The sequence below is a fragment of the Pempheris klunzingeri genome, chromosome 11 (genome assembly GCF_042242105.1).
Source record: "Pempheris klunzingeri isolate RE-2024b chromosome 11, fPemKlu1.hap1, whole genome shotgun sequence".
Taxonomy (NCBI): domain Eukaryota; kingdom Metazoa; phylum Chordata; class Actinopteri; order Acropomatiformes; family Pempheridae; genus Pempheris; species Pempheris klunzingeri.
In genome coordinates this window covers 10,032,508-10,057,241 of record NC_092022.1, presented here as the reverse complement: position 1 = coordinate 10,057,241, position 24,734 = coordinate 10,032,508, and the positions used below count along the sequence as shown (strand labels likewise).

Genomic DNA, 24,734 nt, shown 5'->3' with positions numbered 1-24,734 from the left:
GTGTAGTCACCATCTGTGCATAACAGGTATTTGTGGTATGACTGTGTGGAAGTTCCTGATTGTAGCAAGTTTAAAGTCAAGTGCTCGTCCTGACTGCTGGTAACTTGCCAAAAACCTGTGCAGGAAGAAGTACTCTGAAAATATTCTCACATGTAAAACTACAACATTACAAGTGAAATCACTTAAAGCACTTTGTAACCTTGTATTGAAAGTGCTGTATAAACAAAATGTAATATAATTAATATTATTATTATTTTAAAATGTACTGACTTTATTGATAGCACATTAGTAACAAATTGAACTCTAGAATAAAGAATTAAAAGCATAATTTCAAATAAATGGCCCCTCTCTCATTGTGAAAGTAGTGATGCATTAAAATAGAAGTGTCATTACACTGTTGGTTTGAGTGGTGTTGTTGGTTACTTCCCCTCTGAAAGGTAGCAGAGCAGAGAGCGTCACAAAATGAATGGGTTCAAGTAAAGTACTGGTACATACAAATTGTACTTAAGTAAACATACTTTTCACGTTACTTTCCATCTCTGCAAGGAAACAATAGAAAATATGTTTCTTTCTTTCTAACAGACAAGAAATCAAAAATATCTCATCACGCAAAATAAATGTGTTACCATTCACCTGCATCTAATCATAATAATCAGGATAAAGTAATACATTTGCCACTTGCCTGACATAAGTTATTTATTATCTTCATTGTAACATCCCAGTTCAGCTGCTTATTTTAAGATATTCTCTATTTATTAGGTTTCAGGACATAATCAGGACGTTTTAAATATAATTAGAGTACACTGATCTCAAACATATTCAGCTAATTCTCTTACAGCATAATATAGTTAACATTCTCATCATGGTAGCTGTAATGAAGTCATAGTTGTAATGAATTATTTATAAAAATCTCTCAACTCTCCTGTCAGTGTAATAATAACAGAATGATTCTCATCAGATTGACAGGAACTAAAGTTATACCAACAACGTGTCGTGTCAGTGATGGGATTATTACTCTGTTAACTATAAATTTACATTCATAATTCATTGGAAAGTCATTACATTAAAGACTGTTATGACTTAAAATAGGGCATTACTCTTACAGATTGTTTCAATAATGACATCTTGATATGATCAATCAATCAATCAACCAATCTTTATTCATATAGCGCCAGTTCACAACAGCGTTATCTGAAGACGCTTTACATAAAGAGCAGGTCTAGACCAAACTCTTTTAATTAAGAGAGAGAGAGACCCAATGACTCAGGAATTCAAAAGTCAAGGATTCAAGAATTCCCACATGAGCAAGCATCAGATATTATATTGAGCAACAGTGGCAATGACTGTGCTAACACACAATAACACAACAATAGATATACTGTATTTTGCAGTACAATATCACATAACGCAGTCCCCCATATACAGCTGCACAATTAAATCACCTTTGTCAAGTTCTTGCTTTGCATACAGCTAATCAGTACCTGACCAGTTACTAACATTTGCATTTTTTTAAATCACTGTTTTGTTTAGTGTATGATTGTGCCAGAAATGAACATGAATAGAGAAGCACCTGAACTAAAAGTAAAGCGACTTGGAGCCAATACGAGGGGGTGATATTTCATTGATATTGTTGTTATCTTTCCCAGGTTTTCCATCCTCCCAGGCAACAGCACCAGTTTACTGTCTCAATTTGAAAGTAATATCCAGAGAACATCAAGGACAAACTTATCCTTGGAACAAATAATCATAATTTTAAAGATATGCTATGAGGGTATAAATTTGTGTGGGGATGGAGAGAGAGACAGAGACAGATAGAGAAAGCTGTATAGGATTGATAAGATATTCTCAGTGTATTGAAAAATATCTTTATGTTTTCAACACATAACACGCGTGACATTTTCTTGTCACCTCAGGTAAATCTGTGAAGGTGTGAAGGCTGTCAGTCACTTGAAAACAAAGCTATAGCTCATGAATACATCCTTTAAACCATTTTTTCTCTCTAACTCCTCATTTTTTTCTGTCGTCTGAATCATGATCGTTGTTTTTGGCAATTTTGCTGCATTCTTCTTTAGTCTCAGATAGCTTAAACTACACAGATTGTGTTTAGCGAGGCGCCTCGCTTCGCTGATATGACATCAAGAAGTAAATCTATCTTTCTCTGTGTGAAAAGGGACAGTGGGCAGTCCAGTTTCATTTTGTCATTTTTATTAGTTATTCAAAAAGCTGAGAAATCAGAGAGGGAGGCTCATAGGAGCGGATGAGACATATGAGTCTATCAGGATTCATTCCTGTCTGGTGTGTGACGATAATTTGCTCCAAGGTCAGGAAAAGTAATTCCTTGACTCTCCCTGGACATTTTCTCAAGGAAAAGGGCCTGAACATCAGAACATCCTCCAAGAGGCTGTACTATTTCCATACTTAGATTACATGCACAAGATAAGATATGCTATGCTACAAGGTGGCCTAAAACTTCCCTTGCCTGTAGTTCTTTTACCGAAAACATCTTTATACATCACATAAAAACTAAGTGTAGATTTGTTACCAACGTGTTTGACAGCCTTGTATATAGTTTTAGCACTTCACAGTAGCTGTATCAATCTTCTCCTCTGTTGAGTGCAACCTTGTCTACCACAAATTAATTGGGAAGACGTTAAGCAATATGGGTATACGAATGTAATTAGCAGGAGGCAGCTGTTGAGTGAAATATTGACATTTTTTTATGACTACACCATTAAACCAAACTCCAGATGTTTTGTGTATCATTTTGATGCATTTGTTTGACATGCCAATATGAGAGGTTTCATGTCATGGAAACCACGAGTTTACAGTTATACTTATGCATTGTTTAAGAAATGTACTCAGTAACTCCAATTAGTACTCATACAGTGATAACAACGCACAAAATACCCTCTGATCATTGCCAAAGTTGCTTTTCCACGAGTTGCTCACTTTTTCAGATCTGTGTTTCCCTATCAGTTCAGGGGAGACAGACTGTCTGGTGAGAGCAGGTGATCTTTATCTGTCATCTTCAGCGGACAGACAGGCCGGCTGTTCATGCCTCACTGTATGTGGGTGGTATGCTGGGCGCCGATACCTTCAAGCCTCAGTACTTCTCTACCCTGTAGCATACCAAGTACTGGAAATACCCACATGACATGCTGATACAATGTAAATCTGTATTTTTTTAAAGTGTGTTTGATGGTGCAAATCAATGCACTTGGGTGTCTATGTGCATCCATATTGATTTATCATCTTAATACATGCACACACAAGCCAAAATATAAGACAGCTTTTGTAAATTTAATCATCTGTGAGTATTTGTGCGTGTAACCAGGGAATGAGGGTTTAACCATGTCAGATAGTCATTTTAACCCATGAAACATGAAGGAGATAGCAGAGACAAGGTTCCAAGGTTAAGAACAATTTATATTGTATTAAATATACCAATAAAACTCAAACATTTAAAAAGGAGCAAATGCCAAAATTACGAAACATTAACTGTATTGCCAAGCTGCTACTAAGCCATGAAGATTCAGAGGGAAAACCTGCTGCTAAATAAATAACAAAAAGTTTCCTGGTTCAAGTTCTGAGAAAGAGGACAGAGAGAAGCATTAAGGTGGGCAGATGGGAAGTACACACATTCATTTCTACTAAGAAAACCTCAGAAGGACAGCCTTGGTAAAATTGCAGTGACAAAAACAATCACTTAATGAATAAAACCACCAAGTGGATATTAAAATTGGGGTTTTATAGGGTTCACCTTATCAGAAACAAACTGGGTTAAATAAACTCCCACTTAGAGCACAACAGACATTCATTTCTTTATTCTCCAGAAGGGAAAATCTGGCCTTTAACATTAAACCAGTCAGTCACCTCTCTGAGCCGCATACAGGATCCCAATGGATAGAAACAAATTCAGCCCAAAACAAACACCTCAGACCAGAGTGTCTCAATAAATGAGCCACACCTGGTGCCAACTTGAACCGGATCAGGCTCACTTAAGGTGGACTGACCTTTAACGTGGAGCAGCACACCCTAATACACAAGTTTTATGTTATCAAACGCTTCTGAACCTGTAAAGTAAAGTGATTAAACTCCATGAAGACTCGTGCAATAGCAGGCTGAAGAGCGTGGCTTTGTGGGCTTGTGATAGATAAAACCTTCAGGGTTTGTTTGCTCTCCGAGGATCAAATCTATTCTTCCATATTAGATATGCATTTGTTGGTAGCAATTCAGCTTTATAAAAGTGAAATAATTTGTTAATGGCATTATTACACATTAAATTGAACATAGATGTCATAAACACACGCCTAAAATGCTTTGTACTGGTCAAAAGACTGCAATGTGTTCATCTGTTGCAAATGACTAATAGAAATGTATACACAGCGCTGAACATTACACACAATGTATCTTAAAGAAAGGGCACTTAAGTCTTTGATGTCTGGCTCCAAAGTGGGAATATTTTGATTCCTGTTAAAACACAGTCCTGTGACCCTTCTGTCAACCTGAGCAGCTGCACAGAAGTCCCCTGCAGTGGCATCAACTGTGAGAAACCGGGCGAGATGAAAGAGGTCGATAACTGCTGCGATCAGTCTACCTGTGGGAGGAGTGTGTGTGTGTGTGGTGTGTGGTGTGTGTGTGTATGTGCGTGTAGTTTGTGTGTGTGCACCTGCGGACACACCGCTGCCTTGCTTAGCGGCAGTTTGCAGCCCTTTTCAGTCGCAGCAGGACGCAACAGGCGGATACCTGAGCCATGGATGCAGAGGAGAGATCCCCCGCCGACCGGGGAGAGCAGCTCCTGGACTTCAGCTCAACTTCGCCCCTTCCTGAGCCCCAAGGTGCGGAGGAGACCAACCAGCAGGAGAAGCCGCCGTATTCATACGTGGCTCTCATCGCCATGGCCATCAAAGACAGCCACCACAAGAGGCAAACCCTGGGCGGAATTTACGACTACATCATCTCCAACTTCCCCTACTATGAAAAGAACAAAAAAGGATGGCAAAATAGTATACGACACAATTTGTCTCTGAACGAGTGCTTCGTCAAGGTGCCCAGGGAGAGCGGAGGGGACCGGAAGGGCAACTACTGGATCTTGGACCCCGCATTTGAGGACATGTTTGAGAAGGGGAACTACCGCCGGCGGAGGAGGGTGAGGAGAACCTACAGACCCCCCAGCGTGCCTTACCTGGCCGGGACACCGGTGGACTATCCCGAGCCGCTGTACCTGCAGCCCTACGTGAGCAGCTCCTGGAGTCTGTGCCCGCCCGGCTCGTCCCAGCCGACCAGATACACAGCACCCATCGGTGCGCACACCCGCAGCGTGTCCCCCGGCGACCCGGTGAGCTCCTACTGCCCGCCCCAGCACTTCCACCACTCTCTGTACGGCGCCTACCACCGTCACCCGCCCGTGCTGGTCCCCCACAACGGGTGTCCCTACGGCGGGGTGACCCAGCCGATGAGCCCCGACGGAGGCACAGTGTCGGTGCCCTGCAGCTACCAGCAGTTCACCTCCTGAGGCGGCCGGAGGCGCCGCTCCCTCACCCATCTGGCCTGTGGGGGGGTTAGAGCTGCTCCAGCCAGACTCAGAGTTCACCTGTTTCACCATTTCAGTTCGGCTGTGAGTCAGGTAAAGCCAGTGGTTTGGTAGTTTGATTAGTTGTTAATTTGCTGACCATTAATTAACTGTTAAATAGTCTGTTGGTTTAGTTGGTTAACTTTTTTATAGGCTACAGTTTCAAGGAGTTACTGTCAGTGAACTACTCATTTTGGAAGACCAATGAGTTGAGTTTGAGGTTTAGTTTGACCTCCTTTGTTGGACAATCATTTTGCAGCCAAATAAAACTTATGAGTATTTTGTTTTTCTTTGTTTTTTTCCCTTCTTTTTTTTTTTTTTTTTTACATTGTTTTCTAATTTCTACCACTACTACTACTATTATTGTTATTGGTATTATCATTATTATTGAATATGCCTCCAGGCTACATTTGTGACTTTGTTATTTATTTTCCTCTGTCTTTATCCCATTGTCTGAGCTGCTATGCAACCGTTAGTGACACTGAAGCACTGATCAGTTTTCTTATTTGATGATGAATGTTTACTTGATGTAAAATACATCATGTTTGTTAAAATAAAATGTTATTTTTGCATCAAACACTCTCCTTGATTGATTCACTCATCTACTATTTATTGTGACAGACCTTGTTGAAATAACAAAATTAATAATTATTAATTTTTTTCATTCATTATAATAACAGTAGTAATAAAGAAAAGCTTTAAAGGTACTGTGGGCCTGTTATTGTGAGCTGCAGTTATGATTCTCTGTTAACAGAGGCACAGAACTGTCATATAGTGTATCTTTGTTGAAACAATTAGAAGCACAATTCTGAAAAACTGAGCAGGATAGTAATTTTAGTCTCTTAAATTGTGGAAGAAGTAGGCCCGGGCTGTTTACATCACTTGAGTAGCTAAAAGTACCAATACCACACTGTAAAAATACTCCAGTACAAGCAAAAGTCTTGCATTCAAAACCTTACTTTGGTAAAAATGTGTATCATCAGCTAGTATCAAAAGCACTACAGAAAAACGGTTGCTGCAGGTGTTTTACTATTTTTTTTTGTTGTTTTTTTTGATGAATACATCTGATGCATTAATGTGGATGTTGCATTTTACTCTTGTAGTTGTTTTAGGTTGTGCAGATTTGAACTACTTTATATACTTTGGGGTTCATCTACAGCAGTGCATCATATCAGAAGTATATTTGTAGTATTACTGTGTTGTGAGAACCACATATAATGAAGCCTGTTGCCAGCTTTGTGACAATAGCCTATATAAATTTACAATAGTTTATCCTAAGAAGCAGGAGAATTTCCTTAACTCTTAACCCTTAGTGTATCAGAAAAAAAATAAAATCACCAAATTTGGAGATACAGGACTTCCAGTGGACAAGAAGGGTATTAAAAATATGGTGACCTGAAATCTAACAAGGCACCAAAAATGTGGTGGAGTGTCTCTGGGGTGTCGTGGAGTAGTGTTGCATGAAATGGAAATACTGGAGTAAAGTAAGTCTACCTCGAATATGTATACAGTAGTCCTACAGTACTCACAGTACAGTACTGGGTGTAGCAGGTGACAGGATCATTATTGAAAGCATACAAGTGTAAATAGACTGATTAAAATAATATATGATTAAATAATCATAATATGCAGAATCATATTTTCAGGGATGTAATAAAAAGGACATAAATTGTCCTCTGCCACATTCCAACACTTTCATACTCCCCGTCTAGGACACTACGTGTTGCTTAGAAACAAATCAAAGCACGATTTATATTTATTTGATATTTTGATCAAGAATAACACTGAAAACACTCAAATAATAAATAATAAATCTTAGAATGACTTGATATTTTGATAATAAGTGATTTTAGTGAATGGTTTAATCGACCAGACAGATTGAATGAAGCATATTGGAACGCGTCCAGACCGTTTACGCACGTTCCGTTTCCGTTTCATGGGCGTGAACAAAAGGGGTCCGTTTGCCGCGTGCGCCCTCGCGCCGTGTTTGCGACACCGCCGGTAACCTGATTATAACACCACGTTTCTCATGTTTTATTAGCTCGTTAATCGGTAAATCCAGAGGAAATGGAGGCGTTTAACCAGCTCCTGTTTGAATATCCGGAGTTAATGTACAGCGGAGTCGGAGCTACGGCGTTTGTCGCAGGTGGAGCGCTGATATACAAAATTGCCACCAGGTAACTTCAAGGTTTTGCTCGTTGAATGATTTTAGCTAAATCCACGTTATTGTTAGTATAATTTAGCAGACTGTTTGCAGTTGTGGTTCACTATTGTTGCCTATAATGTCTAAATACACGTCCTGCTTCCCCAGAGAGCTCTGTTTACCTTCGCTAGCTTGAGTGCTAACTTTGCTAGCTGTGGCGCTAACTAACTTCAAGCTACACAGTTTTGTGACACTAATAGGAAGATGAATTGGGAATTTAACGAATTGAATACATGCATGTTCTCTGAAAACGAGTGGGTGCATAATTCAAAATAGCGTGATTGTTTTGTGTGTTTGCATTACCGAAAAATCACCAGGGCATTTCAAACTTTTGCACGTCCAGGACCTCCAACCAGACAGACATGGTCTAAGACCGTGTACTCCACTTCTGCAGTATGTCAGACAAACAGTGCATTGTTAATATATTTCTAAGGGAGGTCCTAGAGCCCCTTCAAGGAACCTTGTGGTCTCTGGATCGCAGTGTGAGAAACACTTGTACCTCAGAAATGTATCCCCAGGGTGGACTAACGCTGTCATGGAGCGTTATGTAAAACTTCCACCTGTTATTTACAGAAAGAAGCCGACCCATGCAAGTGTGAACTGCTGGTTCTGTAATGACAACACAGTGGTACCATATGGGAACAGGAACTGCTGGGACTGTCCCAACTGTGACCAGTACAATGGCTTCCAGGAGGTACGTTTCAAAAGTACATAACACCTGTAATCTAATTTCCAGACATGTCTTTTTAAACAGTTTTTTTCTTGTTGCCAGTGCTGTAAGCTGTGTGTTGCTTTGTACTTGTATTCTTATTTTGTATCTGACCTGTTTCTCAGAATGGGGATTACAACAAACCCATCCCAGCTCAGTACATGGAGCATCTGAACCACGGGGTATCTGGTAGCCTTCCCTCGTCTGAGATACCCAAGACACTGCAGTGGGTCAACTGTCAGATGCTGTTGTGCAGGAAATGCAACAACAACCAGTCTGTAAAGATCAAGCAGTTGGCCTCATTTATCCCGAGGGATGATGTATGTGCTGTGCTCTTTTCTGCTTAAGATGACACTATTGTTACTGTTATCACGAGTCACAACTACAAACGCTAAATGTCTTATTGTGGCTTCTTTTGTAGGAGAACTACGATGAAGAGATTGAAGCCTACAAACACCACCTGGAACAGACCTATAAGTTATGCAGGCCGTGTCAGACGGCAGTGGAGTATTACATCAAGTATCAGAACCGTCAACTTCGAACGGTGCTCCTAAGCCATCAGCTTCGCCGCATCCGAGAGTCAGACAAGGGCTTTGTAAAGGTCAGTGGAATCCAAATTCCCCAACTGCATAAACCAGACGAGCAACATTTGTAGATAAATGAATGAATTCATTTATATGAATATGAAGATATGAAACACATTAAGGCTTGATGGGTAACCATGGCATGCTGAGCGTTTCCAGATAATTACTCCATCACTGTTGCTCGGTGGAATGTACATACATTACAATACACACATTTCCATCAGACAGACCTAATCAAGCACTTATTTATTTTCTGGTATTTCTGAAGTTTCCACTTAACAGAACTTTTTATGGTGTTCTGTTAACGCATATGCATTCAGAATGATTTGTTCATCCTGAGACATAAGAAAACAAGTGTCAATCAATACTTGTTTGCAATGATTCCTTTAAAATGCATCATATGTTCCTGTGCTTAAAAGAAACATCCACTTATTTATACTTTTACACGCTCATTATGATATTTCCACAACTTGTACATGTTTTCATCTTAATGACTATTGCTTTAAGGCCACAACAATGAAGTACTGTAATTTCTTTCATCTTATCTCATATTATTAATTTGGTTTCACATTCCTGGTGGAGTCTTTGGCCAAAGTGAAAACATGAATCTGCTTCTTACTCCATTGTGTATAGTTGCCTGTTCTTATCATAATAAGACATAAGTCTTTGCATAACTAATTGATTTTGTATATGTGATTCACAATGGAAACATGTTCTCTCTCCTACAGAGCTCCTATTCTGCGTCTTCTCCCATAGGGGTCATACTGTTACGGGCCCTCGCTTTCTTCATATGTGCTTTCCTGGTTGCTGCATCCTTCTATGAATTGCCCGACCAGCCTGTTGCGCCTAGTGGTCCACAGACATTAAGTGGTGGGGTCATTCCTCCAAAGCCCAACCCCTCTAATGAATCCTCCGCCACCACCGAAAGCAGTGAAGTTGTGCCTGTATGGCAGGGCCTTCTGGAGCTGCTTCCAGACAAGGCCATAGAAAATGCCAAGCTGGTGTGGCAGCAAGGAAAGGACAACCAGCTGGCTGTAGTCTCTCTCGGCCTGTTGACATGTCTCATTGCCATCTTCTTAGCAGGACCTGTGAGGTAAGCTGTCACAGCCTTTTTAATTTCCTTTGCAAAAGTCGTCCCAGACAAACCAACCGTGCACGCTCATCTGTTGCTGCTTTTTCAGGTTGAGGAGAATTGATGCTGTGGCCTCAGTCCTATGGTTCTTCATCCTGTGCCTGTATCTTGCTGAGGGCTACTTCACTGGTGCCTCGGGCTGGATAGACACGGCCAAGCTCAGTACCGTCTCCCTCTGTTGCCTAGTCAGCTTTGCCGCTGCTGTGGCAACTCGCAAACCACTGGGTCCAAGAAGAGCCAGATATCGAAGGTCAGAATCTGAGCAGTAATGTTCAATTTGTTTGAAACATGGGATTTTTCTCCTTCCACGAGAGGTTTGTGTTCATTAGAACCAGATCAAAACAGTTAAATCTAGTGTTAGGGAAGTGTTATCCATTTCCCTTTTGTGTTTTTTCTTGTCCCTCAATAGATTATTAAGGGAACCTGCTGTTTTTATCTCACTGCCCATTTCTTACTCCCATCTGCCCTCTTCTACCGCTGTGTGTGAATGACTGTGAGGTTATGACATGTGAATGGCAAACTGAAAGCAAAGGATTGCATGTGTGTGGCCCATGCTAGAAAACAAAAGACTAGAACTGCTCACTTAATCGTATTACAACCTCACCTTCAAGCACACGTGCACGTTTTGTATTGTCTGATGTGTGTAAAGTTTTGAAAGTTAAAATGATTATTCTTTGATTTTGCAGTTGATAATAAGATGATGTATGAACAACTTGCAATTCATAATCCCTCTGGTTGGTAACAGAATTATCACTGACTCACAGATGGAGTTTTTATTTTTGGACTGTTTCCAATGAGAGCAACCAACACTAATAGTCTATTATTTACCAGCTCTCAAGCAGATTTATCTAGTACACTTTACAGAATTTGTTCTATGAGAAATTTTGCCACAATTTCTCTTGATGTCTATTTATTAATTTATGACTAATTACATTACTAATGCCTTATTAACTACAATAAATTCACCATCTAATCTTCAGTTTAAAAAAATACAATAAAAGTGTCATATTCTCTAAACCAGTATAGTGGGATTTCACAGCACAGAGCTGGTAGTAAACTATGTACTCTACACATTTAAAATCATTATGAATGTACTCATTTATTTATTAAGACTCTGGTGTAGTAACTGCATGAAATACTAATGTGTGCAGACACAGCAGGTCAGTTTTTTTTTTTTTTTTGAATAATCTCATCCCTCCTGCATTCCTTCACATCATTTACTATTTCTGAACAGAGTGATAATGAGCATTTCCAAAAATTGTTTATCATGAGTCCTCTGAAGCCACGTAGGAATAAAATATTGGTGCTGAAGCAGCTCATCAGTTGCACAGTTGCAGAGCTGCACAGTTTTTCCATAGTTGATCGGTTGCTGTGTTTGTCGTAAAGTGGCTGTTAACGTATTTTCATCCTGACAGCCACTATGTACAAATTCTTCGAATCTTGGTCCGTAGTTGAAACTGTAGCCCTTTTTCGAAACCTATTGTATATTGTTGTGATTTCATGTTCCAGTGATTTCCATTTGGATTATGCTTCAGTTTCTTACTGCCTTGCAATGACACAACCTTCGCTCTAAGTTAATAATCCCTGCAAATCATCTTGACTTTGTATACTGCACTTGTTTTTATGCATTTGTTACTCTCTGCTATGCCGATAGCTGGTGCTTACAGATGGTGCTTCTAGGTGACTACCTGGCCGGTGCTTAGCTTGTCCTGGCATTTGCTTGTGGTAATCTTGTCTAAGTATTATTTTCTGGCAGCTTTGTTGTATCGATGTTTGAACACGTAAGCATTATGAGGTGCTCAACTCTGCAACTGAATACAGTCTGTGGCAGGAAATCTTTCAAGTATAGTTCAGTTTAATTTGAAAAGCATTTGCAGCTAAAATATTAGCTTTTTAATGAACTATTGCTTCCGTTTATTACTATGAATGATCTTTAACTTTCCTTTCCAGCAATCTAATATGCTGATGTATTAAAAGCACTGATGGACGTACTAGTTGCATGCCCTAACATTTAACCTCTTGCCAATTGATTTCCGTCGACTTTTTGTTCTCTGTTTGGAATGTACTGAGTAAAGGCTGATATTTATATGACAGTTTTGTGAAAAGACTAATAACTGTAGAGAGTGTTTATAGATTGTTTGGTTGTTGGAGTACTGTAACTGTGGGGTTTTGTGCCGTCTTGTAGATTGAGTTATGTTCTCAAACCAGCGCCTTTGGTGCAGTAGTCTCAAAGCTTTAAATTTAGAAATTTTGCAACAGAAGTGTTGCCAACATTACAGATGCCATTTGTAGGTTATGAGGAAAGTTTTGATTTTTACTACTTTGTGTACATATACAGAGAAATTTTCCTACTTTTTAGGCTGTAATTTGACTTTTTTCCTCTGAAGAAGTCAAATGCAAATATTGTGACACTAATTATTGCCATAGCGTGATGAATCAATATTATTAACCATGCTTCATCAGTAATTGGAGTCCCTTTTTTTGTTTTTAATAAACTTTGCAACAAACTGCATCTGAAACTTTTTATGGAATATTTGATCAAAATTAAAGCGCAAGCACAACTCCTCTCTAGCACACTGTGCTTTATTAAGATGGCTGAAAACATTTGGTGAAAAAAGCACAGTGGACAGGAGAAGAGTTGTGCAAAGTTTTTAATTTTGTGGTCCACACCTCGCTGTGTGACTTTTTAAAGAAAGAAAATATTCCAACAATAGTATATTTTACATCCCGAAATGTATTATCTCTGCCAAAGTTTAAAAGAAAAAAAGTTTGTCTGCTATAAACCTCCCGTGTGCATGTTTATTATGCTATGATATATGCATTATATCTAGCCTGAGTATGCAGCTGTTTCTGTGTGGTTTTATGGAGAATTCCTGTATCTACTTGATAAACTGTGTGACTGTTAACCTTCATTTGTAGCAGTCATTTGGCTGTAGAAGCACTACATTCAAACTTAAATGTTAGCCATGAATTTAAGCCGCCATATGCAAGTACAGTTGCCGCAAATATTTTGTGGTGTTTTTAACAGTAGATGCTATAGAACTACCTTTTTTACTAGTGGAGACATGAATGTTAATGTTTTACTGCACTGTGTTACTGTAGATTTCCAGTATGTAGCTAACAAATGTGATTGTGAAATACCCAAATGTTTTATTAATGTGTGTTGCAGAAACGTTAAAAGACTCAATACTTTGAAAAAGGAAATATTCCTAAGCCAAATCTTGATACTTTTCCCACAATGTAAGCAATAATTTGCTACTATTAATAAGCTAATGAAATTTGTTACTATGTGTACATGTGTTCTGAAGCAGCCTCAGAAATGGTGCTTCGTCCATGCTGAAAGGTTTCTTGCAACATACCCAATGAAACATTCTGTGTTTTGGGTGCATAAATGCTGAAATCGAGTGTCTTGCTTTAAGTGTAAGACTCCAATCTAAAGATTCTGTAGGAATGCTTTCTGTACAAGGAATGTAATAAACGACTGGTGAAAGGATGTGCCTTCTCTGTTTGTTTTCAGCACAAACACACCGTCTTGTCCACTTGTGCATGTTTTTCTCCATTTCCAAAGAGTAGCTTTATCACGCATTATTGGAATTCAAGTAAAATGTCAATTTAATGTTTGCCAGGACTGCTGAGATTATTTTTCTCTAGAAAGACAAAGCTTGATTGCCACTGAATAGAAGCTACTTTAACACACAAAGTGCATGGGGCTGGCCTCTGACTGTGTGCTGTGGTACTGTGAGAGAGTGGAGCTGTTCTGCTGGGCAGCATTTCTCCTGGAGCTTTTGTTCAAAAGGCCCTTTCAGCTGCTGCGTGTTGTCTGACAGCTGCAGCAGCATTTCAGTGACAGCCTTGCAGTGGTCGCCGTCATTAATTCAGTTCTCATATTAAATGTGTATCGGTCGTGTGGTACACAGTATGTGATTTTTATTTCAGTTGTAAATATTTGTGTCATTCAAAGTTTATATTTTAATGTCAAGAATGAAAATTGGTGAGGAACAGAAATCACGTTTGAAGACTACTTTCTTTATACACAATCACAGATTTCATAAAATTAAGTGTACTGGCAGCACTATTTGTAATGCACTTTGTGGAGTCCGCTTCAATATTTATTTGTTTATCTTTTTTTTTTTTTTTTGCACAAAAGTACATTATTATGCTTGTCTCGTATTAAAACCTTTTTGACAGTTTTGTCACGAATTTGGATTTCATGTAGTAGATCGTTACGATGCTCTTGTGTTGCAGGTACCTTGCAGTCCCCCCCTTCAGCAGCCAGCCTCCTTTGCTCTCTCCTGACCTGGCGGACACCTTCATCCCCACCCCGCCCCCCAACCTCTCCAAGCTCATCAACCGGCAACAGAGTCCCCGCGAGCGTAAGGCGTCCCCTTCCTCTCTGCCTGGGCGCCTCAGCAGAGCCCTCTGCCTTGGCACTATACCCTCCCTCACCAGGACAGGTAACATTAAATGTATTCTTTTTGAATTGAGTCAACAAACAAAAATCTCCAGTATCCTTTCATACTGGTAGACAGTTCTGTGCCTTGTGGCATAATCTAAAGATGACTTTAGATTTGGTGCAAATCTACATAAGCTCACAGATGATTGACGCAAAGTAGCTGGTCTAAACATTTGGCATCCCGGTGAGAATACTGAGTTCACGTGGCTTCCCATAGCTGCTCAGACATGTTTGATCTTCAGTTGCTTCTTGCAGTGTACTGCCTTGCATACAGACAAGATCTTATAATTGATTAGATTCAGTGCCTTTGCTTTCAGTTTCTGCTGCTTGGCATGGAATCGGGTTAAGATTCACTGTTTTTCAAAAACAACCTGACGTGATGACTGTATCACAAACCTAACAGATTGTTATGGTCTCACATGCAAGCATAACGTTGCCTTTTATATTTAAGTAGGTGTAGATGAGCTTTTATTTGGAGTTGTTTCTGGCCAACTGACTGACTTAAAGGAAAGCTGAATTGTTTTTGGGTTGAATGATGTGACGTTATATTGTATTTATCTTATCAGATTCAGGTTACTTGTTTAGCGGAAGCAGACCAGCCTCCACGTACAAAGACTCTCCGCCCTCAGGTAATAAAACTGGAGATTTGTGATCTGAAACCCAGTATTTTAAACAAATCCTAACCCTTTCCAAGCACTTGACTGACATTTTCTTGCTGCTTTTTCGACACAGATTACTTCTCACTGAAGTCTGGGAGCCGCCCATCATCCCCCGGCCCCTCTCCAACTCCTTCAGTGGCTGGATCAGTTACTTCTAGTTCAGGCTCCGCCAGGCTCCGGCGCCCTCTCATCAGCCCTGCTCGCCTCAACATCAGCGGACGGAAACTCCGTCTTTTCTCAACAGAGCCAGAACCCACACGCATGTCCCCACCCGTGTCTCCTTCACACTTCCTTGTAGAGCAGAGCCCCTCCATCTACAGTGGCTGCTTTTCACGGGACGTATCACCCTTCCAAAGCCAAAACGGTAAATACAGCTCCTCTTAAACTATTTAATACTAAAGTGTTCGTCGTAGGTTGATCGCAGCAACATACATTTCCGTCTCCCTCACTGTCATCTGTGATACCACCACAAGATGGCAAAGTAAAACATTCTCACATCCGAGGCAGGGTGGCTTTAATAAGAGAAATGGTTTCAAATTCATCAGCAACTTCGTGTCCAGATGGGTTTATCTATCGCTTCATGGTTTACCTGGTTTCATTGCTTTGCAGATTTGAGTTCTTTGTTAAGGGATGGCACCGTGATCGAGGAGGACGAGAAGCGAGGCAGCTCCTCGGGGTCCTCCACATGCCTGGTTGGCACTACGACACAGGGGCTGGAGAGCACACCACCTCCCAAAAGTAAGCAGTCTGATTTAAACATGGCAGGGATGTGGATTCTCTGTTAGAAATCCCGTTTGATTTTAGTTAAAGACACACTCTTGTCTGAATGTCAGAGCAGCGTCTTGGTCCTGGGACTTCTTAAATACAAACGTAAACAGAGAGATGTATAGTTTTTAAAGGATAGGTTCAACTACATTTTTCAAGTCTGTCTTAAATTCGTACTCACATGCTCAAATGTTCATTGAAAGCATCATCACTGTAATTGTCGCCTGTGTCCAAGCTGGGAGCAAAGACAGTCCCTCCCTGGAAAACCTACACAACACTGATGCCACACTGATGATCATGATGATGCTGATTCTCATGACATTAACTGGCTTCCTGTGTGGCGTCTCCAGGTTTCATGAAGCATTTTATCTGGCCGGGGCTTTTATTAGTGAGCCTGACTGCCAACCTGCTCTTCGCCTGCCTCTATACGTACCACAACTGGAGATGAGCTGATGGATCTGCTGCTGTTTTCTTGTGACCTGCACGGAGCGAGTCGGCCTCTGGCCCCTTTCGACCCCGTACCGTCTGAAGACCTGGAGGTCATTCAGCAATGCCAGAAAACATCATTCTGTTTGTGGCACTTACTTATTGTTTGCTGGTGTTGGTGAAAATGTCAGCGGACAGAATTTGAACAGCGCACCTCCCGTCTGGTTGGAGTTACAATAAAACTGTACGGTGAAATCAAGAGTTATGCCATTGAATTTGTGACTCGTGAATAATAATGACTTAGTAAAAAATAGTTTGGCTTTCGTGATCTGGCCTTGTTTTGTCTTTTGGTTTGTCACTGCTCCTCTGACATGAGCACAGGTGTGTGTGTGTGTGTGTGTAACTCATTTAAAAGGCTCAAGTCTTGCACTGATGCGTGATGGCTTTTTAAAAACCATTCTGTGTGATGTGCAATAAACACGTACACATGTACTCTTCAGTCGATGCTGCTTGGACACAGACAGTCATGTCTTAATCTACTTCTACAGATCGTGATGAGTACATTACTTCCTCCAACCGAATAACACTTCTAGCTCCGTGCAACCGCCATAAATTGGCCGACATGAAGCAGCGACAGACTTGCATTTGTGAAATTTGTACAGATTTTCTCTCTGTAGTGTCATAATTTTACAACACTGGTGTTTGCAGTCGTCTTTCTATGTATATTCAGCAGGGGAGGGGTGGTGTGTCAAAACAGTCCTGTTACGTTGTTTTGTTAAACAGTTTACAGTCAATCTTTTAAATATTGTGATCATTCATATATCTAAGTGATGCATTAGTCACAATCATTCACTACAGTTATAGTTCTTTTACCAAACCATTTACTTTCCTGTTATATCGTATAGATATCATGTTCACGGGTTAGTTTGTAGGGGGCAAAACTCCTAATGTGCAATATTAAAAAAAAAACAAAAAAAAAACATAGTCCATAAAAAGAAATGTTGCTTAATTTGCATGACATTTGCATAATAAAGGCAGAAATTCAGGTAGAAGTTTTACTCCTATCTGAAATGTGAACTAATTCATACAGGATTTATAACATCTACATATTAAGTTGGAATGATTTTGCACTTGTTTTTCTGAATTGTGTTTTCAGTTCTTTCGTGTTTTGGTTGCGTTATACTTTGAATATTTGCGGTTTGTAAGTGTTCTATTAGAGATGAAGAGCACAGATGTTTGATTATTGTGTGTGTGGATGTTAAACATTTGATTTACAAAAAGTTGTACATTTTGAAGATGTTAACGATGTGTATAAAGAGTTTACAGCTAGCTTGTATTGCTTCTCATGCAAAACTCGTATGTTGTTAGGCATTTGGATGTTTATTTTACACATAGCTGAATAACAATACACTTTTCTTCTCAGACGCTTAATTCTAATTTGTGGTCATTTCAAATGTTGGTAGTTGTTGTTTTGAGCCAAAGTAATAATTAATGAAACTAATGTATAAATTAAGTCTCTGAGAAAACAAAAACTTGCTACTGAAAGATATCTGAATGGCTGGGAATTGTCTAATGAATGTTAAAGGAACTATCATTAGACAATCTTATAAGGAATAATAATTTTTGAACGCTATTGTAATCATTCAGTATTGTATACAGACATTTGTACTGGATGTGTAACCTGCCGTATGTTTATTTCGTCATTGAAAGGTCATGTACATGTTGACATGTAAATGTTCTTTCAGCCATGCTCAATTTCCCAGAATGTTAAAGATTTTTTAATTTGTATTTAAAAAGTCATGAAAGCATATTGTGTATTTTCTTTCTCTGGATTTCTTTCTCAGATCAAGAGTATGTCAATTTGACAAGAGGTGAGATGAGTTTATGTTCTCTAATATTTTCACTAATGGTTTGAGGGATTGTTCCACTGTGTTCACCAATGCAAATGTTTGTCTGCAAAAGCTGTTTGGTGTGTGTGATTGTGATTAACAATACTGGCTTGTTTCACACTTTTTTAATAAAAGTTTTTTTTCATAATTAATTTGGGACAAAAATCTGTAGATTTTTCTAAAAGTGTTTGCCTGGATCGATGCCCTGCCAGCTTTGCTAAATCCGCCCCCTTGTGGCATTGAGAGCACATTGTGCCTCAGATCAAAGCAGCCTTTCCCTCTCAAGATTTTCATTTAGTGTCTTTGTTGGGCACTTCAGTGTGATGGCTGACTTGATGAGCTGAAACTTTTCATCATTGAGCTCACATCAAAGCCTTGAAGGAATCGAAGTTGTTGCCATGGCAATGTGAGACCGACTTTGACACGGTGGATGCGCGAGCAACCAGAAGTGCATTACTGTCCAAGCAGTCAAGGACACAGAAAAGAGGCCTGTATGGAGTTAGATAATTAACAATAATGCGGTTTAAAAACACGGCTGTAGAGGTGCACTCACATATATCGTCACAGTTTTGCAAACTCGACACAGGTCGGTTTATTTTTAAAACTTTTTGTTTTTTATGATGAATTTGGCTGCTATAAAATGAATAGTGTTTTTATTAAACAGCAACTTCCTTGTGCAGGTTATAGAAGTGGTCATATGACTACTTTTTTTTACCTTAAAGTTTTTCTATTTTGTAAATTGTTCATCTTCCCATTAAGTCACATTAAGTCCACTTAGTTTACATTCCTGCAGCCTGTTGTATATCATGGAACGGTACATTGACATAAAATAACCAGTCACTATATATATAGATAGATAGATTCTATTATTTTAATCTGATTAATGAATAAAGTTGGTAGAGAACTAAAACATCAAAAGCTTTCTGTTTTTTCTTCTGTCATCACACTTTGATGTGACAGTCGAAACTTCTGCTTTTCTAAATAGCGTGTTCGTGACTATCAGTCAACCTAAACCACTTAAACTGAACTCAAACTCTTGTCAATGGCCTGATACATGAAATAGGTTTTTTTCTGAATTTGGTTTTCTTGTCCAGAATTGTGAAATAGCTACCCTCTTATCTCCGCACAGGTCAGTATTTCCTTTGCCTGAGCCCTGAGCTGAGCTCTTGTGGTTTTTACGTGCTCCCTGTGTTGGTTAGCTGTCAGTTACTCTTTCTGCTTCCCCTTCTGCTTGTTTGAAAAGCTGTGTGCATCTGGAAAAAGACTGAATAACATTTTATTTTGAAACGTCCTTCTTCAGAGCCAGGTTTGGTGAAACTAAAACTTGCTCTCTGAATATTTTAACATTGTTCAAACACTTTTTGAATACTGTAGCCTCCAGTATTCTCTCTCTTGTCAACAGTTGTATTACTGTGGTATTACTCTGTTTTAACAATAATTAGCAGTGCCACAATCCTTAAACAAGCCATGCTAGCAGCTCCCTGAGGCTGTACTTAGTCACAATGGTGCTTTGAGTTAAACTTGTATGTTCCTGTACATGTTCATAATTAAAGTGTTAAAATTCTGATGTTTACCAGGTATAATGTTTACGGTTTTCACCATCTTAGTTTAGTTAATTTAGCTAATTATCATTAAACGGCGAGGACAGCTATGGCGATGTCATAAGATTAACAACAAAGTATTAGACCAGTTCAAACTTTGACGTGATGATGGCACTAGATGAGCAGTCTGGGAATCACCAAAGTTGTTACAATTTATCCCAAATATGAGTGAGCGAACCACATTTCATTACAATCTATTCAAACATTGTTGAGACATTTCAGCATGAATCAAGAGTGACAACAAAGTAGAGGAAAAAGTCAGGGGATCACCAAAGTCATTAGGATTAATTCTTTGAGATATTTCAGTATGAACCAAAGCAGTGGACCAACAGATATCGTCATTCCTACAGCCACACTTGTAGCATGGCTGAAAAGCCACCTTTGACCCGGTAGAGTTAAATAATCTCCCATTTATGGAGAAAATACTTAAGAAGACTATTATGTTCCCCTGTGTAAGTCACAGATATATTTCTGAAATATTTCAGGGAATTAGACACCTGTTAATAAGCATGTATGAGAGTCTAAACTGATCTAATTCCAGCTCATGATACTCAAGCAGGGGGGAAACAGCGAGTCTAGCTCTGTCCCAGAGGTGACAAAATCCACACACAATCCACATTTGTAGTTTTATCATTCACCTTTTTAGTGTTTTTGTTGTTGTTGTACACCTCATTTTCTGGCATTGCTTTTTCTGTTATCTTTATTTGTTAATCTAACCTTTTTATATTATTTTCACCTTTGACTTGACCATTTCAACCCAAACAGAGTTGATTTCATCTCTTTTTCTTGAAAAGTTTAATCAAAATGACCCAACAAGACAAAAACGTGAGGAATGGCGAAAAGAAGAGTGTGCATTAAACAGAAGATTAGGACAGAAAAGCAACACACAAAATTGTGTTTAAAAACCTTGACTATTTTTCTCTTTGGTTTGTAGGGCCAGAACAACACTATTACAGGAAGTCAAGACCCCTTCCTCAGTCCCCCCACAGAACTGCGGGTAAGCCCAGAGACAGTAAACAGGTCACACATCTGAACATCACGTGACCAATCTATTAATATGTGTTTATTCACTGCTGGGGGAGATATATTGTCTTAACTATTTGCCATTTTGCATTGAAAATGTTTATGATCTTATAAATCAAACAAACAAGTAGAAATGTACTTTTTTTTCACGAGAAGTGACTGAACACGGTTCATCTCTGTACCTTGTTTACTGACAGGGTTTGTCTTGCCAATAGTTCACCAACTGTTCAGGGGCGAAGGGTGGGAAGCAGATTCATGCTTTCAGTCTGCAGCTCTGGCCAAAAGTTTCTCTTCTGCACAATCACTTCCTGTTTTCACCAGCTGGTCTGAAGTGTGCTCACAGATACATATTGTGTTTTTCAAAATACATGAACAGAGTCTGTCAGAGTTTATGTGCTCATGGCAGTAGCCTCTAAGACATTCAACAGGAAACCAGAGTTTTCAGAGGTTTAGACCACCAAGGCTAAGAGTGTGCATGAAGGATTAGCACCTGCAGACCAAACTGACAAATAAACAGAACCGACAGGCAAATATCTAGTAGTCTAGTTTTTTTTTTCACCTGCAACGTGTATTACTAAGACGTAGTCTGGCATAGTTATCAAAAACTTTGTGCATGAAATAACTGAGAGCGAATGTCGTGACACAGATGCTGGCCCCTCCATTTCCCCATTTTACGGTAGTATTATTGTGGTTTGTGTTCCACTTCCATGAGAGGGGTACCATTGGTCACAAACTACTGCAAAACTAACTACTACTACTACAAACTACTTGCCTTATGATTGCTATAGGGAAATATGAAAAAGAAAGGAAGGTTTAGCATCGAAGACTTTCAGTTTGATTACAGACATCCATTTCTTGAAAACTCCTGGCATTAAAGTTAAGTGTGGTTAACTGTGAGTGTCTGAACACTCTGACTCACGAAGCTTTTTGTCACTCTCAATTTTTATAGCAAAATGATTTCATTTTGCGAAAAATAGTGTATATTTCTTTTTACATGTGTATTTATTTACATATTTATATTTTTACACGACTGTATACAATCTCCTAAAATCTTTTCACTCTGTCACTGTTTTCTGATGGATTGCATGCTCTTAAATAACTTCCTTTTACGTCCTTTTAATAGTATAAAACCAGAAAACGACATATTACAGAGGGCTGGACTTTTTTATGTGACACCATAGTACCTAGAAATATACCAGCCCATCTGACTTACAAGAATTTCGACTAGGAGACACTTCTGGCCTATTTTGGGCCACAGTGTCTTAGACTTGTGAAACTCGCAATGGTGGAAGTAAAACAAAAGGCAAAAGTATCCACTGTACTTTTACCTTTAAACGCCAAATACTGACAAAAACTCATCTCAAACATTTTTTTATTGTCTCATTGACAAATCAAGCTTTGCTAATTTGATGATGACCACATTGTGACAACATGAGAATAAGAAAGCAACAAATAATTGCTTTGATTATCGATCGATAAAATAAGTGACAATGCCCATGGTAATGATTGTTTTATCTATTACATTTAATCATTCAAGTACATTTACTCGAGTACTGTTCCTAAAATCTGTGGTGCTTGTAGTCAACTTGAGTATTTCCATTTAATGCCACTTTTTACTCCACTACATTTCTGAGGGAAACCTTGTACATTTTACATAAGAAACATATATGAGCTTATAAAATATGAAGCATCGTTTTCGGTCTGTTTGTGATATATCTGTGAAATAGATGAAAAAATATGTTGTATGTCCAAGAATACAGTAATACAAATGCTACTCATACATCAATATATCAGTGATAATAATTCAAAAATGCAATATATTATGGTAGCCTATAACACTCAAGGCAAGACGAGGCAAATTCAATTTAGCATCATTCAGACACAAGGCAATTCAAAGTGCTTTACGAAAAAACGAAAACAGAACACATCAATTCTGCATGTAAAAGACAATAAAATAAACAGTTAAATCTTAAGAGATGATGCATTTAATAGACAGGAAAAGCATGTGGATAAATAGGGGCTCAGGGACCATTTGTTTTTTTGCATTGACTTGTTTCACTTTTGATACTTCCAGTACATCATTTCAATTGTAGTGGATCATTTTCACACTGTGAAGGGATCTGAACACTTTCTCTACTACAGTCCAAAACCCAAAGATATTCAGTTTACAATCATATAAAAGCAGGGGTCATGAGGTGTTCACTTGCTTTGTGGAACTTTGCGTGGAAAAGATGAATGAATTAAAAGAGCAAGGAAAATAAAATGTCAAAGTTTGAAAATGTAAAATTCTCACATCTCGGAGGGTAGAGCTGATAAATATCTGACATGTCTGCTCAAAAACTGCTTTAAAAATGTATTTCCAATCAAATAAACCCACTAATCGATTAACTGACTGTTTCAGCTCTACGTGTGCAACACACCTACACAGGAGTATTTTGGGGTGAAGACGGAGAGGGAGTGAGAAAAACGCACTTTCACTTTGCGCGCACTGAAGTGTTGGTGGACGGTCCCTTAGCGCGCGGGGAGCTGGAGAGGCAGAGCGCAGCCGCTCAGTCCGCCCGAGTCGGTGCGACAGCATCACCGCATGAATGACGGCGCACTTGACCGACGCAGGGACACCCTTCACCTCAAATCACACCAGCCCGGTCCGCTGGAGCTGGATCTCTAAACGCCGATTTCACGGATAGACCCCGAGCCCGCAGCCGCCTGAGCGAGACATGTCAGCGTGATGATCCAACCTCCATCTTCGCCGTAATAAAACCATGAGGAGGTGACCGGCTTGTGGAGCTCACAGGCAAGTGTCTGCGCAAACAGGTTGGCAAGGCTTTCGCTCTGATAAATGTACGTAAGTTTTACTCAGACGCCAAAAAAAAACAACAACCTCTTTTTAAATCGGACTGTGGCTGCATGTGCACCCTCTGTTTTTATCCTTTAAATTTAAATTCTCGTTTAGAATGTGGCATAGGCCTATTAGGATATCCTATTTATATATAGGCGTAAGTCAGCCTACATCTGGCAGCTCACACTGCAAGTTTCCTCTTACCAAAATCAATAGTGTAGGATTACTTTTGAGGCAAACTATTGAACATTACACTCAGAATGCCATGTTTCATGTTTGCACAGCCTGTCGAGTAGGTTTGCGGGAAGCAGGACTTCAACTATCCAAAAGATCTGTGTTTTTTTTTTTGTAGTGTGTATAATTCGCTCAATTGAAGTTTCTTTATAGTGTGTCTTCACCTTAGTTGACCCCACTTTTTTCTGAGTGTTCAGTCTGTTGAGGTGGAAGTGCATGACTCAAGGTGTGCACTGAAGGCATTAAACTGCTCATTATAAACTGATAAAAACACCTAAAAATCTTGCCTCAGTTTTATATCCATTTTACATCTTATATTAATATTCTTATATATAAACTGCAGGAGAGGAAGGCAGGTGCAAATATTGCCCTTCACCCGTAGTTTATCAGTCGTAATGTTATTCATTCATGCCACACAAGCTCTGCATGTGCGTTCAGACTCCAGAAAACAAGCTTTTAAAGATCGATCATTCAGGGCTTCAGTGTTACAGCACACAGCACACTCCTCTCCAACATGTACAGTGACATGTAGTTAATAGTGGACATATTAACCTCGGCTGTGTCTGTCTGTCTGTCTGTCTGTCTGTGTGTGTGTGTGTGTGTGTGTGTGTGTGGATGGCCGGCTTGTGTTCCGGTGAGCAGCAG

The 24,734-nt window shown here is 39.4% G+C and overlaps 2 protein-coding genes across 2 annotated transcripts; both read left to right on the top strand.

Moving 5' to 3' along the window:
• Window positions 1-4,753: 4,753 nt before the first annotated feature.
• On the top strand, window positions 4,754-5,768 carry foxl2l (forkhead box L2-like). Its single transcript, XM_070840103.1, has one exon. It carries the CDS (start codon window positions 4,754-4,756, stop codon window positions 5,513-5,515), a length of 762 nt encoding a protein of 253 aa, XP_070696204.1. The 3' UTR covers window positions 5,516-5,768.
• Window positions 5,769-7,537: 1,769 nt separating this feature from the next.
• tmem201 (transmembrane protein 201) lies at window positions 7,538-18,506 on the top strand. Its single transcript, XM_070840251.1, has 11 exons — window positions 7,538-7,749; window positions 8,349-8,469; window positions 8,610-8,804; window positions 8,906-9,085; window positions 9,797-10,161; window positions 10,250-10,450; window positions 14,446-14,654; window positions 15,220-15,282; window positions 15,386-15,676; window positions 15,922-16,050; window positions 16,428-18,506. The coding sequence occupies exons 1-11, from the start codon at window positions 7,640-7,642 to the stop codon at window positions 16,523-16,525; spliced, it is 1,962 nt and encodes a 653-aa protein (XP_070696352.1). The 5' UTR covers window positions 7,538-7,639; the 3' UTR covers window positions 16,526-18,506.
• Window positions 18,507-24,734: the final 6,228 nt, after the last annotated feature.

Bases quoted from the DNA above. Each gene is read 5' to 3' on its own strand.
- foxl2l (XM_070840103.1), top strand. From the start codon at position 4,754: ATGGATGCAGAGGAGAGATCCCCCGCCGACCGGGGAGAGCAGCTCCTG.
- tmem201 (XM_070840251.1), top strand. From the start codon at position 7,640: ATGGAGGCGTTTAACCAGCTCCTGTTTGAATATCCGGAGTTAATGTAC. The intron at 15,677-15,921 runs GTAAATACAGCT...ATTGCTTTGCAG, and splicing joins ACCCTTCCAAAGCCAAAACG to ATTTGAGTTCTTTGTTAAGG. The intron at 16,051-16,427 runs GTAAGCAGTCTG...TGGCGTCTCCAG, and splicing joins GAGCACACCACCTCCCAAAA to GTTTCATGAAGCATTTTATC.